The 12,551-nt window shown below is 58.3% G+C and overlaps 1 protein-coding gene across 1 annotated transcript; it reads left to right on the forward strand.

The window, feature by feature from the left end:
• Positions 1-385: 385 nt before the first annotated feature.
• SHOX (SHOX homeobox) lies at positions 386-10,194 on the forward strand (the record flags this gene model as incomplete). The annotated part of the gene is made up of 5 exons (XM_079727251.1): positions 386-659; positions 4,106-4,314; positions 8,147-8,204; positions 8,305-8,393; positions 9,949-10,194. 5 exons carry the CDS (start codon positions 386-388, stop codon positions 10,192-10,194), a joined length of 876 nt encoding a protein of 291 aa, XP_079583377.1.
• Positions 10,195-12,551: the final 2,357 nt, after the last annotated feature.

Below are 12,551 nucleotides of genomic sequence, written 5' to 3' on the forward strand. Positions count from 1 at the left end.
CGCCCGCGCCCGCGCGCGCGCTCTCTCTCTCTCTGCCTTCAAAAACTTGATCTTTACCTCTCCACACCAAGGTGCACAGACGCCAAGCAGTGATGAAATGGAAAGAAAGCCAATTGCCGGCCTGGAGGTGGGGGAGAGACAGCGTCTCTGCGTGCGCCCGCCGCCGAGCCGGGAGCTGTAATTGCTGCAGACAGGGAGCGTTGGGGGTTGGGCGGACGTAGCCGTGTATAAATAGTGAGATCGCAAATTGAAGGCCATAAATAACAGCAGGCGAGGTCCACCCTCACACGGACAGAGTCGTGTCCGCGCGGGAGGCGTGCGGACCCCAGCCCGGCTCCCAGCCAGCCCCGCCGAGCCCCGCGGACCCCCGCAGCCCCCGGCCACCATGGAGGAGCTCACGGCTTTTGTATCCAAATCTTTTGACCAGAAGAGCAAAGAGAGCAGCGGCGGCGGCGGCGGCGGAGCCAAGAAGGATTCGATCACTTACAGGGAAGTTTTGGAGAGCGGACTGGCGCGCTCCCGGGAGCTGGGGGTCTCGGAACCCAACCTCCAGGACATAACGGAGGGCAGCGGCCACTGTCCGGTGCATCTCTTTAAGGACCACGTGGACAACGACAAGGACAAACTGAAAGAGTTCGGTTCGGGGAGGGCCGCCGAAGGTAAGCTCTCCGGACGCCGGCCCCGGGCCCCTCCCGGGGACGGCGTCTCCTCGCCGCCGAGCCTGGCCGCCTGCCCCTGGCGCCGCGCGCGCGGAGGCCCCGGGGGCCGCGGTTCGCTCTCCGTTCGACCCCAAACGCTGAATGTACAGCCACGGCTCGGACGCAAAGGCCCCGGCAATGCATCGCCAGTCTTTTTCGTAAGAAAGAAACCAAACGGGGGAGGGGAGGATTCGGCTGGAGAAGCGAGGAAGCCGGGAAGGAGAGGCAGAGGCGCCCAGGACGGGCAGCGGCTGGGGCCGCGCGCTGCCGGAGGATCGCCTCCCTGGGCGTTGGCACTGGGCTCCACAGCGGGAACTTTCCCGCGTTGGGGGGGAATCCGGGTGTATGGGCTTGTAAACCCAGGTCGGCTGGAGAGCTGCTGGCTGCTTGCCTGTGTGCCTGCCGGTCTGTCTTACGTCCGCCTCCACGCCCGCAGAGAGATCCACACACGTCTCTCCAAGCGCCTTCCCGAGCTCGAAATGGGCCGCGTTGAGGGCTGCGCTGGCGGGCAGTCGGGGAGGCAACGCGTTCCGTCGCCTCTTCGCCCTCTTGCGCCTCTCCGCGTGGTTTCCTCTCAGGGAAAACTTTCCCCTTGAACCTTGGGGCTGGATCTTGGCTGACGCGGGCCTGTAGACTAAAACCAGCCGCGTGCCCGCAGGTGGTCAGAGTCTACAAGGGGCAGAAGGGCCCGGGGAGGCTTGTGGCCCCGCGCACGCGGCCGCCCTACCCCAGGCTGTCAGGGCGCAGCTGGCCCTGCTGCACGCCGGCTGCGTCCTGGGCCTCCTTCCGGCTGCTTTCCCCCCGAAATCTCCGCGGCGTTTTGCGCTGCTGTTGAACGCGGGGGATGGGAAAAAACATGTTTACAAGGGTTCTCTCAGCTGGACAGCGGTGGTCCCAACCCGGGGGAATCTCCGTACAAACAGGGCAACCAGCAGCTATAAATCAGAGGAATAAAATTGGCTCGATTTCTCAGGGGGCAGCGTTTGAAAGTATATGAAGGTCTATTTCTCACTACAAAGAGGAAATACAGAAGCTTGCCATGTGGCTCCTGGGTCCTGTTTCATTCTCTGTCCGTGTTGAGAGAGGTCACGGCCGGAGAGTGGGGACCCCACGCCTCCTGCTCTTGTGGCCCTTGCACTTGGGTGGCAGGGTCCAGGTGTGCTGGCCTTGAAGCCCAGTGGATGACCCAGACAGCTTTCGGAGACCTTGACCTTGTGGAAGCAGAAAGCTGGCAGAGGCTTAGGAATAAGCCCCTGGCTTCTGAGAGCCCAGGCAGCCTGAGCCTGGCCTGTCATATCTCGGGGCTCACCCGTTGGCGAGGCCTCACGCACCTGGCTTTATGATTCCTACAAAGAGAGTTTGCTCTGATGGAGACACGGCTGTCTGTCGGCTGTGCGCTTGTCAGGGCTGACATTTAATTTACAGCAACCGGCGGGCGGCTGACCTCCCGGGCTCCTGACGGCTTCCCCCATCCGCCTTAGGGGCTGAGTCCCCTCTTCTGTCTGTCTCCTCTCACCCTGGACAGCCAAGGCAGGGGGACCCTGCAAAAAGGCCCGTGGAAGGAGAGCAGAGTACAATCGAGGCCTTTTTCGAAGGAGAGAGGAAAATAAGACCGGGCTAGAAGTACAGGCAGCAGGAAGGGGTTAGGAAAGCCCCAGCTGCACCTTTTCCCTTTTGCCTGGGTGTGCAGACCCCTGGCAGGGCTGAGCCCCAGGCCGAATTTGCAGAACGGGAGCAAAATGGAGAGGCGGGAGATGCTTGGGCTTCGGAGAAACCCAGAGGTCTTGGGAGCCTGAGCAGCAGATCCCGCTGAGCCGGGCACGGCAGCCTGTGGCTTCTGCACAGCCTGCCGTGGGTTCTGGAGGACTTTGAAGGCCAGCTCCTCATCTGGGCTCAATCCCTGGGGATCAGACTTAAGAGACCTGAAGGAGGAAGCAGAGTTGGGGCCGCCTCCGGGAAAGGATTTCCCGTTGGGGAGAAATAAGGTGTTCTTGGAAATGCATCTCTTTCAGGAGGTGAGAGAGGCTTTAAGATCCGGGGTGGGATTGAGTGTCCAGTGCTCAGCAGCCTTGAGGAGAGGCTTTTAGGCAGACTCAGGACTTGGGTTCTGGTGTCCAGCTCAGGGACCCCGGTGGGAGGTGGGGTGGGGGGTGGGAACTGGGTGCCCGGATTTTTCCCTGGCCCGGCAGAGGATCTGGGTCTTCGCCCTTTGCAAGTTTCTGGGCTTACTGCTAAGAGGCTTCTCAGAACGGGTGTAACCCCAGACTCCTTGGATAGAGCGTCCTGAAAGCCGCCCTCTTCTCCTTGACACAGATGGGACATCTAATGAGGGCATGGGGGCCCTCTTTGCCTGCACCCAGCAGGCCCTATGATCGGAGAAAAAGCACAGGAAAACGCAAGGGGGGCTGAAATGCAGCTTCCACCAACTGTGCAACGGGGGGCCAACTTTTATTTTAAATCCCTGAGCTTGGTGAGGGGCTTCATTTCCTAGCGGTGGGAAGGAGAGGTGTCTGGGTTAGAATCTCCTAAATCCTGAGCTGTCTGCCTGATACCCTGCCCGCTCCCCCAGCAAATGTAGCTGCTGTCATAATGTTTGGACCTAGGAAAGTGTCACTCTTGGTGTCCTGATGGGGAGTGAGAATGTGTGTCCAAGAGACGGAGGGACAAAACCGGAAGTCAAGGGACCGTGCTCTCGGGGTGCCCGCCTTAAGATACGGCTGCGCTTTCTTGGTCAGAAGGAGGTGAGCTCGGGCGAGCGCCCGCCTCCACGGCGTCCTGAGGGAGGCTCTGGCCCGGCTGGCGGCTGGCACGGCCCCTGTCCTGCTGCGCTGCAGGCGGGAGCGGCGGCCCTCGGGGGGGCCTGGACCCCAGCCTGGCCTGGGCTCTCCCTGCGCACTTTGCGGGCGCCCCGCCAGGGACCCGACACTTGGGCGATTCTGCCTAAGCTTCTTTGACTTAATAATATTTAACACTCCACTCCCCTTCAAAAAAAAATAAAAAGGGAGAGAGAGAGAAGGTTAGGCTATGTCAATATGTCAACAGAGGCGAAGAGGATAATTGAGGAAACTATTCAGAGATTTTAGGCCAAGAAACACCTCGGCGCCGGGGCTCGAGTTATTACAAAATAGCGCGTCTTGCCCTGGAGTTTGCTTTATCGACTTGACGCCGCTTTGCGTCAGGGCGTGTTTGCCACCGAGGTCCCTGCACCGCGAGCACACACAGGCTTTCAGCACGTCGCGCCCAAGCGTCCCCGCGCGGGGCCGTCTCCCGGGCGCGCAGGATCCGCGGGCCGGGCCGGGCCGGGCCGGGGGGCGGGGCGGGAGCCGGCGGAGGGGCTCGTGGCGGCCCGGGCCGGGGACGCGGGGGCCGGGGGGTGGGCTCAGCGCTGTGCCCTCGGCCCGCCGTAGGTATCTACGACTGCAAGGAGAAGCGCGAGGACGTGAAGTCGGAGGACGAGGACGGGCAGACGAAGCTGAAGCAGCGGCGCAGCCGCACCAACTTCACGCTGGAGCAGCTCAACGAGCTGGAGCGACTCTTCGACGAGACTCACTACCCCGACGCCTTCATGCGGGAGGAGCTCAGCCAGCGCCTGGGGCTCTCGGAGGCGCGCGTGCAGGTGAGAGCGCGGGCCCGGCCCCGACGCCCGCTCCTCGGCCGGGCCGCCGGGCCCTTCCAGGAGCGCGGGGACCGCGGTGGGGGGGAGCGGCTGGAGCCGGGCTTTGGGAGGCGCCCCGGGGCCTCGCGGTCAGGCCTCCTGCGCCCGGCCTGGCTGGCTCGTCCCGCACCTCCAGCTCATCAGGAATGTGGTTCTCTACTTCCCACTGGTTCGCCTCTCCTCCCCCCGCCCCCCCACCCCCCGCCGTCGCCGCCAAAGCCTTACCCGCTCCTCTGCAGCCCGCTCGCTCCACTGCAGGGAACAGAGATGGGAAGAGGAGGCGGGCGGGCGTCTTGAGGATTGCGGCTCCTGCCCGCGCCGTGCCGGATTAGCCCGGGCGCGGGGCGGGGACCGGACGCGTGAACTCGTGATGCCCCATCTGGCGAGCCGCCGTCTAAGGGGGCCCTGGGTGTTCGCCGCACGTGCGCGCGGCGGGGGGCGGGGGGAGACGCTCCCGGTTCGCTTTTCTCGGGCTTTGTAAACGTTTGCGTGAAATGCATTCATTTATTTATTGGGGGGTGGGGATCAAAGGTTCGCTTCCAAATCGCCTCCTCCGGGTACCGCAGGGTAGCCCCCGCTCCCTCCCCCCGTCCCCGCCACCGGAAGGTCGGGCCTCGATGTTTTGCTGCGCTTTCCGTCGGCTTTGACGGTTCTGGGCAGGACAGCAGCGCCGGGGAGAGAAGGAAAAGGAGTCAGGGTCCCTGGGCTCTGGGGACTGGTTATTTAAATAAATGGAATTAATACTGCCAACGGGGGGGAGGGAACCACGTAAAGCCAGGGCTTTGAAAGAACGGGTTTCTTATTGGTAGAGGGTCAGCATTTCAAACACAACTTCACCCGGATTGTATTGAAGAAACGAAAACACAGAAAGCGTTTATAGAGAGTGCTTCACAAAAATCTTTAATTTGTAAAAAAAAAAAAAAAAAAAAAAAAAAGGGCGTTTGCACCCTCATGCCTTCCATCTTTCCCCGTCGGTGCGGTGAAAACGGCTGCTTAAGGTGAAATGCAACCGTCCCCGAGTCTGTCCAGAATTCCGTGCAGCCGCAGGGGTTCCCAGGACCATACTGCATCGCTGGGACCACGGGCGGAGTAGCTCTGGGGACCCTGTCCCCAAACGAATGTGTCCGGGCATCTGTGGCCTCCGCAAGCGGGGGGAGGGCGGGGGAGACTGGCCACCTTTCTCGGGAAAGATGGATGGGGCTGCACCGTATAAATTAATGAAAAGATTAAACTTTTGCTGAAGGGGACATCAACTTTTATGTCATTTCACAGCCTTTCTGCCTGAGATCTGTAATATCTCCCAGGCCTTGATGTACTGTTTCTATAAAAATAAATTACTTGTAATTTAATTCCACACTATTTCTTTTCAGTAGTCTATTACTGAATAGCGCCTTAGCAGGAGAGACCGAGTTGGGAGAAAATTGGTTCTTGGGTGGCTGCAGATCTTGAGAAAAGCCCTAAAATAAAGGGGGGAGGGTGGTAGTAGAAAACGAAAGCCTATCGATCCAGAGGTGAATTAAAAATTAACGACTGTAAATAATAATAAAAATAAACATGGGAAGAAAAAAAAGATATAATTTCCTATTGGCCACAGGGAAAAGTATCGTATAATAGAGAGAAGGCAGAAAGTGCTCATAAAAACCAATTAGTTAAAACACGTACCCCGCTGTGCAGAAGTGGGGGGTTGCTGGGGAGACGCCAAAAGGAAGAGACGAAAATGCACTATATTTTAATCCTGTCTGTGACGTGTTTGGTAATCCTTTTCGGTACAGCCTGTCCTGGGTTGTTAGAAGATAGAGTTTCAATTTAGAGTGGAAATTTGCTGTAAATAAATTGAGGATCCTTTGGAAGCTGGTCCTTTATTGACCTTTTATTTTTGGTGTTGTACTGGAAACTCACATCACCCAGCTGTCAGGGTTATAATCGAAAGTTATGAGACCACGGTGAGAAGCGGCGGTAATTTAATTACAACAAATATCTTTGGGTTTATGGCGCAGAGCTAAATTAAATGTCATTATTCACTGTCTGTAATGGAAATCAAAAGGAAATCAGATTACAGCATTTGTGAGAGAAATCAGTGACTGGTCCTTAATGAAGAAATAACTGTCTAAACCACTGTACTGCGCTTTACTTAGCATATTCAGGACTAATTGGAATTGATCGTGAATCACCCCAAGCCTGATTTATTATCGCCAAACGCACAGCTAATTCATCACTTTTATTCTCCATAATCTTTTTTTTCCTTTCCTCCGCTGATGGGAAAGTGAGCTTGCTTTCTAGATTTAAATAGGATTCTGTTTTTGAAAAATGCCCTTCCAGGGGGAGCAGAATTTGCGCGTCTGGCTCTGCTCGCCTGAGGACGGGTACGGGACCCCAAGGAGAAAGAGGCTCCGAGGAAGTGTCCGAAAGGGAAAGGAGTCTCGTCCCTGCCGGATGGGGTTGGGGGGAGAGTCACGGCGGGATGTGGGAGAAGGAAAGTGAGTGCAGGCTTTGGAAATGGAGTAAAGATTTGTGAATCTCAGCTTGCAAGGGGCACTTTTTGTTTTGGAAATACTTTTCGGGGAAACAACACCAAAGTTTGCCAGGTTCCGTAGAGCGTGGCTGGGTGAGGTTTCCAACGTTGTGGAAAGCCAGTTCCAACAGGCGGGCCCATGGCTCAGCCTTGGATAGAAAACTGCCCCTGAAGAGGCTGGGATGGAAAACTTCAGCTTTTCCTCGACTCCCGGGTGCTTGCAACCTCTGAGGGAGCTGAGGTTTCCAGGCAGCGTGGGAGTAGGGAGTGGCCCCAGGCCCTGGGCTTGGAACAACGCAGGGTCCCTGAGCTACCAGGCGTAGTGTAGTGTAGCCGAGGGGAAGGCTTTCTTTGTGCTAATTACCCTGCCCGGTCAGTGACCGCCATTGTGGCAATAGGTGAGTGAGTGTGAAGGGAAAGTTTTGGAGAAAGCCAGGTAGGAAAAATTAAGTGCCTAAGAACACAGAGGGAGGGGACTCCAGATTCCACGAGTGACAGACCAAGGGCCAGGGCTGTTTGGAGGAGGGGGGAGGTTGAGAATGGCGAGCGCTGGAGGGGGCATTTCGGGGATGCCAGGCCTGTGAAGCTAGCCAGGCTGGGCAGGGTGCCAACACCTTTCCCTCCCTGCCTCGTCTCTTGATTGGGCACCGCAGGAATTAGATGTCCTTAGGGAGGCCGAGTGCCTGCAGTGCAGAGCCTGCGCTTTTGGGGTGCGTCCGGTTTTTAGGGATCAAGGACATTCATGACTCTGTAATATTAACTGGGATCCCCCAGGCTTCCAAGGAGGGCATGGAGGTCATGGAAGTTTCTGGACTCAGGGTGTCTGAGTGTGATTGGGGAGGGGGATGGATTTGGAGATGTGTATCCACCTGTGCGCCCCCCCATTCCTGGTGGGTGGGTGGGTGGGGGGCTAAGGTGGAACATCGGGGTGGAAGGTCAGGTTGGACCGGTGCGTGGCAGGGGGGAGGGGGCAATGTCCACACAGAAGGATGGAAAGTTCTCCACGCCATCCGAGGACCCACTTCCTCACCTTCAATGTTTGGATGCTGACACTCTGGTCTCACTTAGGTGAGGACTGTTCCCAGCTCCAGGTAGCCAGTTACGCGGGGCTGGGGTGGGCGGGGGCGGGGATGAAGGCCGGAGGGGTGGCAGGCAGCCTTCTGGGGACAGGAACCCCAAGCGCCTTGCGCGCTGTCTGGCGTGTCGGGAAACAAGGTCTCGCTGACTCTCGCCAAGGCCTGGCCGGCTCACGGGGGTGCACGTCTGTCCTCTCATTCCCAGGTTTGGTTCCAGAACCGGAGAGCCAAGTGCCGCAAGCAAGAGAACCAGATGCATAAAGGTGGGTGCGAGGGGCCGGGCGTGGAGGCAGGGGCGGTGGGGAGACCCGCCAGGAGCTGGGAGCAGCGGGCGGGGTTCACGCCTCCTGTGTTTCCCCTCAGGCGTTATCCTGGGTACCGCCAGTCATCTGGACGCCTGCAGGGTGGCACCCTACGTGAACATGGGCGCCCTGAGGATGCCTTTCCAACAGGTAGCTCGTTTTTTGTTTTTTGTTTTTCTTCCTTCCGAACAGAACAGAGAGGGGGCCGTCGCCTCCCCGGCGCCTCCCGGGGAGGGAGAACTTTCCAAGATCTTAAGAGTCTGTTACACAGAACGATCTGGGGCTGGTCTCCGCTGAAGATGCCAGTGCTGAAGCAAAGAGGCCGCTTTCACAAGGGGGACATTTATAAACCCACTGGCACGTATTAGCACCAGGCTGAAAATCTCTGAGAGTTACCTTTGGGAGGGCTAGGACAGAAACCCCAGCACAGTTTCACTGAAGTCGGAGGGAAAAATCCCCACCCACCCGGGACCACCCACTCGCTCACCGCCTGGCGGGAGGGAGGGGTTGGCTGCCGCTTGGGCCTGAGGACCCGTGTCTACACCCAAGCCCCGGCTTCAGCTTGCCCAGGGCCTCGCAGGGGGTCTCAGTGCCCCTCCTGCACCTGGGGCTCGACGCCCCCTCGCTCCCCCGCGCACCTCACAGTGGGGGGCATCCCGCCCAGCTCCTAGCAGAGCAGGGAGGGTCCGGGGCGCTGGGTGCGCTGCGCGGAGGAGGGGGATGCCAGGGGGTCGGAAGACCGCCTCGGAGGGTGCCCCAAAGTCCTCGCCCCTGCTCTGGACCAGCGTCGGGTGGGTGGAGGGAGCCCCGGGGCTAGAGCGCAAGGCCCACTCGCCTGCAGGGCTGGGCTGGGGACCCCAGCATGGGGGGTAGGCGTGCCCGCGCTGGTGGGTTGGCGGTGCCCTGGCCAGAGCGAAGGCGTGGCCTCCACATGCAGGACTTCTGCTCCTACGGGCAGGCCTGGGTTTGTAGCTGGACCCGGGTTTGCTGAGGGCACGAGGTCCGGTGGGCCTGGCCCGGCCCGGAGGGTCAGCTACGTGTGACACCATGGAGATGGGGTGAGGGTGGGCTGCTGGCCGCGCGCCCTCAAAGTCACGGCGCCCAAGGCTGGGAGGGCGTCCAGGGCTGCCGTGCGCAGGGCAGACGTCCACGCCCTGTTCCCTTGGACCCGCACCTCCGCGGCTGGGCCCATTTTCCACCCCTCAGCACCCCTTCCCCAGGGCAGGGTGGCCCCTCAGCATCACAGGAACAGCTGCCCCCACGACGTGGGGTCAGCCATTGGGTCCTGGTGAAATTAGGCGGTCGGAGCCTGCAGATTTGGCTGTGCTCCTGGAAGATTCGAGGACTCCGGGTCCCTGGGAAGGGGGTGGCGGGGTGGAAGCCTGAGCCGAAGGCCGGACCCTGAGTCCGGGATGCGTCAAAGAATCAGCCGTGGGTCTGGAGAGGAGGAGGTACCAGCTGTAGACGCTCGGGCGCTACCGCACCGGGGATCTGTGCCGACTCCCTGGCTCCGGTTCTGCCCAAAGCGGCCAGTGACCTGGTCGTGGCACCGGGTGTCCCGAGGACAGTGGGTGGTAGTCCCTGGGGCGCGGGAAGGGGCGATGGCTCCCCGGGAGAGGAGACGCTCTCGGCGGGGGGGGCGGTCCTCGAGGGGGGAAAGCCCCCTAGAAGTCGCGTCCTCACCGTGCGGGTTCTGCCTTCGCAGGTCCAGGCACAGCTGCAGCTGGAAGGCGTGGCGCACGCCCACCCGCACCTGCACCCACACCTGGCGGCGCACGCGCCCTACCTGATGTTCCCGCCGCCGCCTTTCGGGCTGCCCATCGCATCCCTGGCCGACTCGGCCTCGGCCGCCGCCGTCGTGGCTGCCGCCGCCAAGAGCAACAGCAAAAACTCCAGCATCGCCGACCTGCGGCTGAAGGCGCGCAAGCACGCCGAGGCCCTGGGGCTCTGACCCGCCGCCCGGCCCCGCGCCCGCCCCGGCCCCGCCGCCCCGTCCGCGCTGCGTCCTGCACTCGACCCCTCCGCGCCCCCCGATGGCTGCGCGGACGCCCCGGAGCGAGGGCGCAGCGCCTTCCCCGCCTGGAGCAGTCCTCGGGAGGGGGCATCCCAGGACCGCAGGACCCCGCCAAAGCCTCGCAGAGACTGTGCAGAAGAGAGTGGAGGTGAGCGTCAGACCAGCCAAGTCAGCCCTCGACCACGCTGTCTGTGCGTCCTGGGACCCCGGGGCCACGTGGAGCCCCGCGGCGCTGCGTCCTTCTCTGCTGCCCGCGTTCCCACCCTGTGCATGCGGTCTCCTACACGCCCCTCCAAGATCTTAAGAGTCTGTTGCACAGAAAGATCTGGGGCTGGTCTCCGCCGAAGAAGCCAGTGCTTGGATGCCAACAATTTTATTCACTGCCGTGAACTCAGTGTCATCCAAGGAGCTGCAGGACCCGTGTGGATTTCAATATGGCCTTCTGCATCCGAGGCAGGGCCCCGTGCTCTGCTTGCGCGCCCGCCCCCCTCCCCTCCGCCTGAAAGGTAGCAATAACGAAACGCAATTGAAGACCTCGCCGAGGTGGTGGTGGTCGTGGGGACCTCAGTGTTTCACGTTGTGACCTTGCTAACTCACCATCTTCATGCACACGTTTGGCCCCAGAGCACCAGATTCAGGATTCCTTGTGCCATAGGACAGGCAACTTTATAACTTTTCCAGTCTTTGATTCCCGAATTGACATTTTTGGCTGTTTTCCAGAATTCAGATGCAAAGGACTTGCACTGGGGACACAGGGGCACGTGGTTTGAAGGTATAATACGGATGCAGCATCCACGCTAGTGACATGCAATTAAGTGCAGTAAAGTGCAATATTGTAAATATTATAGATTTAAAAAAAAATTAGCTGTGCACTCTTGACCCGTCAGCTTCGGACTTCGAAGGGCATTACCTCCCCCTGCATGCTGCGGGGCCAGTGCCAAAATGACCGGGGTGGGGAGTGCTTTGGATTCACGGAAGTAAGTGTGTGGCTTGGGATGGAGCAGGATGGCGGGGAGGGGTGCCCGGCTTGGGGGGCAGGGACTGAGCTGTTTCTGGGAAAAGGAGAGCCTGGGATACCCGCTCCAGGCGAGCCTGGGATAACTCCTCCAGGCAGTGAGTTTTAAGATAATGTTTTCTAAGGGAAGCCAGTTCTAGCTTTTCTTTCATCCTTTTTTTTTTTTTTTTCTGTGCATTGGTCCCCTCTCCTCCCCCACTGTGTAAACACCAAATAGCAACTTGTCTGAACAGCTGGCACAGAATGGGGAAAGTCTCTTGACATGATATAACCAAAGCGTTCAGGGTCCCAAATCGTGCACCTGAGTTTAAGGCAATGTGCTTTGCATGTGCTGTGTGAGATCTGGGGGGCAGTGCACCCTTGCTGGGCTTGTCTACCTCGAAAATGAGCATCTCTGGGTTTTTGTGGGTTTTCTTGTCTTGTTTTTTTTTTTTTTTTGCCTTAGTGAACCCAGGCCTGCCCAGATGGAAGTGACCATCTAGTTCTCCAAAGTCCAACCGTTCACTCTATTTCCAAAACAGCTTTTCATCTTTCCAGATTCGGTATTGCTGACTGTTTTCCCTTACCCCTGATTTGCGTACATATCTCTAAGAAGAAAAAAAATATCTTCCTTCCGTGTAAGGGAATACATTCTACGTTTGCACTGACCTGAAATGTAGATTCATTTGTATCATCTGAAACGCTTTGAATCGAAAGGCCCCTTCAACATTGTTTTTTCTAATTTTGAAATTTCTGCAAAGCTCTGAAATGATGGAGAGAGAGACGAGGAAAACACAGTATTTTTAATGCATTTGCGACGCCGCCCCTCCCCCAACCCCCCACCCCACCCCCGCATGAATGGCATTATGGAATTTGCCTCATTTGTGCAGTTCTGCTTCTAAACAGCTGTGAATTTTAAAAGGTCCCCTATATAAGCTGAAACTTTGCTTTAAATTTTTTAAAAAGATGCATTTCAGATCCACTTCAAATGAGCCACTTTCATCCTGAAATTTAACGCTGGGCAAATGTTGGAGGTGAGATGTATACATCCCTATTTTTTTTTTAAGGTCTACTTTCCATTTTATCTAAACATAACCCTCTGTCACCAACCCCTCCCCAAGAGCAGACTCTCTCCACATGAACAGAAAGGCATGAGATCTGCTCCTGGGAGAAGCTGAAGTTTTAAAGTAGAGCTGCCCAATGTCGGCCAGGGCTGGGAGGCTGGTAGCCGCAAAGGCCTGCTGGATGGTGGTCATCTTGTCCCTGTTTCTGTTTTTTCTTTCTTTTTTTTTGCGGTATG

This window comes from Hyperoodon ampullatus (genome assembly GCF_949752795.1).
Source record: "Hyperoodon ampullatus genome assembly, chromosome: X".
NCBI classification, from domain to species: Eukaryota; Metazoa; Chordata; class Mammalia; order Artiodactyla; family Ziphiidae; genus Hyperoodon; species Hyperoodon ampullatus.